Consider the following 4,130-nt stretch of genomic DNA (forward strand, 5'->3'; position numbering starts at 1 on the left):
CGCTGTCGAAGGAAAGTTCGCTTCTCAGGGAAATCTGAAGATCAGATGTGCCTGATCCTCTGCTTGATTTTCTTGCCTAAGAAGATCCGTCGGATTTATTGTGATAGCCTCTTCCTTTATCCGTAGAGCTTCAGAAGAAGAAGATGGGTTTCAAGAATGCGATAAAGAATAGAAATGGCTTCAGATGGCCTCTAAAGCATGAGCAATTGAATCAGTAGTTTCTGGGAGATATGATGAAGACATTGTCAATGCTTTGAACTACACAAGTCCTGCAGAAAGATATGTTAAAGAAACTGAAACAACGGCGGTTTTCTGTTCTACCGTCGTCTTTTCTCGTCGTCTATATTAAGTTACGATGGCGGTAGATTTATAATTACCGACGTAGATTATTTTGTTAAACGTCGTTAAGTGTACTACAACCGACGTGGATTTTAATTTTAAATTATAAATGGAGTTTTTTTTCCCGTATTCTTTCAGTTTTAGTTTTCAATTCCAAAGCGTGATAAATAGATTTTTCTTTCCCGAGGAAATTTAAAATGAGGGAAATTAATGTTCTAGAATTTGTAAACTAACACGACGCAATATTTGCAAATCTGTGTCATCTGTTAAGATTATGATGTGGAACAGAGTTCCATCTGGTAAGATTTCGTAACCCTTGGGATCTCAGACAAAACTGATTATGTCGGCGGTGTTCTATATAAACCGTCGTGGTTATTTCAATTCTTGTCATTAAGTAGATCTACCGACGTAGGATAAGAAAATCAAAGAAAAAAATTGTTAACAAAAATTCTTATTAAGACGACCGTTAAAATTAAAGGTACGACGTATAAAATGAATAAATACGACGATAAATTTTATTGTACGATTTAAAGATAACGTAGTAGAACTATACGAGAATGACGTCGATATATTTATATTTTCCGTCGTTGTAAATTAATTTAATACGGCGATATTTTGTATTTTAAAGCCGTGGATTTGTTTGTAATTATACGGCGTCTTATACGAAAACCTCGTCGTGTTATTTTATGAGTAAAAACGGCAGTTTTTATTGAAATCGTCGTCTTTACTTTCTACGTCGGTCGATTCATAACTTCTGCCGTTCTTTGTTGGCATTGATTTTACACTGAGGAAATCTGTTTCAAATAGACGTCGGTTGTTTAATTATGTACGTCGTTGTTTTTGAACAGCCATTTGAAACTCCATTTTTTAGTTGTCTAAGGTTGTATTACACGACGGTGATTTTAGAACCGTCGTCTTTTTATAAACCACGACGGTTTTCACTTAGACCGTCGTTGTTTTCTGGTCGTCTTTTTCACTTTTTGTAGTAGTGTGATTTTTATATTATATCTTTAAAGAGTTAAAACTGCACTAATTGGAAATATCCCTTGTGCTCTGACAGCATGTCTGGAGGAAGTCTCCTATTTGCGGCTTACACAGTGCTCCTTCTTCTTCTTGTTCCTTCCTCTTGTTCCCAAACCGCTTCCAATAATATTACAGCTGATAACTCTGATTGTATCCGTTCTTGTGGAAATATTAACATAAGCTATCCATTCCGATTGAAAGGAGAATCTAAACACTGCGGCAACAAAAGCTTCGAGCTATCTTGTGAGGCCAAGGGAAATGGTACTACTCATCATGCAGTGCTATCCTTGTTTTCAGGAAAGTATTATGTACAAGCAATCAATTACAATAACTTCACAATCCGACTTGTGGATGTTGGTGTTCACAAGATCAAGGACAACTACTTCTCCCACCCACTCTTCTCCTTGACCCCCTTCAACTTTTCTTATTACTCCGATTATACAGGTCCTCTTCCTGAGTATTACCATATAGAATCATTAATGTCTATAATCTTCCTGAGCTGTGAAATTCCAATGAATCCTTCCGATCTCATTGTTGAAACAGCTCCATGCATCAGTGGGGTCAACAACTATTCTTCTTCCAATTCTTCTTTCTCCAATTTAACAACATATTCTTATTTCATACAATTTCGGTTTGGGTATGGCTCTGAGAATGACCGAAGTTTACACAATTTGCTGGATTCCTGCAAAATAACACTAACGGTTATGGTGTCCCCTTCAACTGAGGAGCACATGACGTCTTGCAAAGGAATATATAATGAAATAGCGCATGGCTTTGAACTCTCATGGCTTCATCATGCATGTAAAGTAATGTGCAGATCAGGGGAATCTTGCAGGCTGAACCGCAACGACAATGGAATCAACTGCTTCCAACGCCGGTTAAATTTAATACCAAAAGGTTAGATAATTGCCAAACCTTTAAATTATAAATTATATATTTACTGTAGTGTCAAATATCAGTTTTATCCACTTTGATGACTATGATAGCATGTTAAACCGTAATTTCCAACCGTTACTAAGCTAATGTTACAGTTTTCTTTTCATAATTTGTGTCTAACCAGAATTCTCTTTATGCAATATAGTCCCTTGGTACGGCGAGATCATAATGTCCATAATCAAGAAAGGAGGTGAGTGGATCCCTCAACTCTGTAAATAGACGTTTACTTTTCTTTGGCCTTTTCGCTTGACTAACCACCTTAGTCATTCCATTGATCGATTGATTTCTTTACTTCTGTTGCAGGAGACCGTATTTAGGCTTTGACAGGCTTTTACCTATGGGAGTGTCCAGATTATACCTTGGCCAGCTTCTGGGATGTGCAGTCGCTTCCCTAGGTAAGAGAATACTTGTGTGGATCACTGGAACATTAATATTCTTATTTTGATTGAGATGGATTTGCAAAGGAGTATATTATTATTATTATCATTATTATACTTCGTGTTCATTAATTCCATTTTTGTGAAACATGCAGTACTACCATACGTAGCAGCCAAATTTTCATTGGGTTTTTGTTGTTTAATTGCACTGCTAATATACAAATGGCGAAGAAGGCACTTGTCAATGTATGACAATATAGAAAACTTTCTACGGAGTAATAATAATCTCATGCCAATAAGGTACTCTTACTCCGACATCAAAAAGATGACCAGACGTTTCAAGGACAAATTGGGAGAAGGAGGCTATGGCTCTGTATACAAGGCAAAGCTCCGCAGTGGTCGCCTTGTAGCCATCAAGATGTTGGGTAAGTCCAAAACTAATGGGCAAGACTTTATTAATGAAGTTGGTACCATTGGAAGGATTCGTCATGTTAACGTGGTCCGACTTATTGGCTTCTGTGTTGATGGTTCAAAACGTGCTCTAGTATATGATTTCATGCCTAATGGGTCTCTTGAGAAATACATTTTTTCTCAACAAAGAGATATGTCTTTAAGTTGCCAGAAAATATTTGAAATCGCACTTGGAGTGGCTCGTGGTATTGATTACCTCCATCAAGGCTGCGACATGCAAATTTTGCACTTTGACATCAAGCCTCACAACATTCTTCTAGACGAGAATTTTACTCCCAAGGTCTCTGATTTTGGGTTAGCAAAGCTATATCCATTGGATAATAGCATTGTATCTTTGACTGCGGCAAGAGGAACCATGGGATATATTGCTCCAGAACTGTTCTACAAAAACATTGGAGGTGTTTCGTACAAAGCCGATGTATATAGTTTCGGAATGCTATTGATGGAAATGGCTGGTAGAAGGAAAAACCTGAATGCGAGTATAGAACAATCAAGCCAATTTAGCCAAATCTACTTTCCGACATGGGTTTCTGATCAGTTGAAGGCAGGAAAGGACATAGAAATAGAAGATGATGCAACATATGAGGAAAAGAAGATCATAAAGAAGATGATGATGGTGGCTTTATGGTGCATACAAATGAAGCCTATCGAACGCCCTTCAATGAATAAAGTAGTGGAGATGCTTGAAGGAGAAATTGAGTGCCTCCAAATGCCTCCAAGGCCTTTCTTATACCCACAACAAATTCCTGCAGATGAAGTTGGTGTGGACAATCGAAGTCCCTGTGCATCAAGTGCTTCAGAATCTGATGAGATTACTTTGATTGCGGATGCAAATTAAGTGAATTAATATTAGTCACGATGTGGATCTATGTAAGGGAAAGTTAGCAGCTCTACTCTGTATTTGATCATAGCACAAATATGTTTACATGTTGTAATTGATTTAAGCAAATAATCAGCCTCTGGCTTTGGTTATTGTTTGAGAAA

General features: G+C 37.4%; 1 protein-coding gene across 1 annotated transcript; it reads left to right on the plus strand.

The window, feature by feature from the left end:
• Positions 2,190 to 4,130, plus strand: LOC18774500 (rust resistance kinase Lr10). The gene is made up of 4 exons (XM_020567099.1): positions 2,190 to 2,259; positions 2,423 to 2,488; positions 2,602 to 2,693; positions 2,831 to 4,130. Exons 2-4 carry the CDS (start codon positions 2,433 to 2,435, stop codon positions 3,982 to 3,984), a joined length of 1,302 nt encoding a protein of 433 aa, XP_020422688.1. The 5' UTR covers positions 2,190 to 2,259; positions 2,423 to 2,432; the 3' UTR covers positions 3,985 to 4,130.

Source organism: Prunus persica, chromosome G6 (assembly GCF_000346465.2).
Source record: "Prunus persica cultivar Lovell chromosome G6, Prunus_persica_NCBIv2, whole genome shotgun sequence".
Classification (NCBI taxonomy): domain Eukaryota; kingdom Viridiplantae; phylum Streptophyta; class Magnoliopsida; order Rosales; family Rosaceae; genus Prunus; species Prunus persica.

Bases quoted from the DNA above. Each gene is read 5' to 3' on its own strand.
- LOC18774500 (XM_020567099.1), top strand. From the start codon at position 2,433: ATGCAATATAGTCCCTTGGTACGGCGAGATCATAATGTCCATAATCAA. The intron at 2,489-2,601 runs GTGAGTGGATCC...CTTCTGTTGCAG, and splicing joins GTCCATAATCAAGAAAGGAG to GAGACCGTATTTAGGCTTTG. The intron at 2,694-2,830 runs GTAAGAGAATAC...TGAAACATGCAG, and splicing joins ATGTGCAGTCGCTTCCCTAG to TACTACCATACGTAGCAGCC.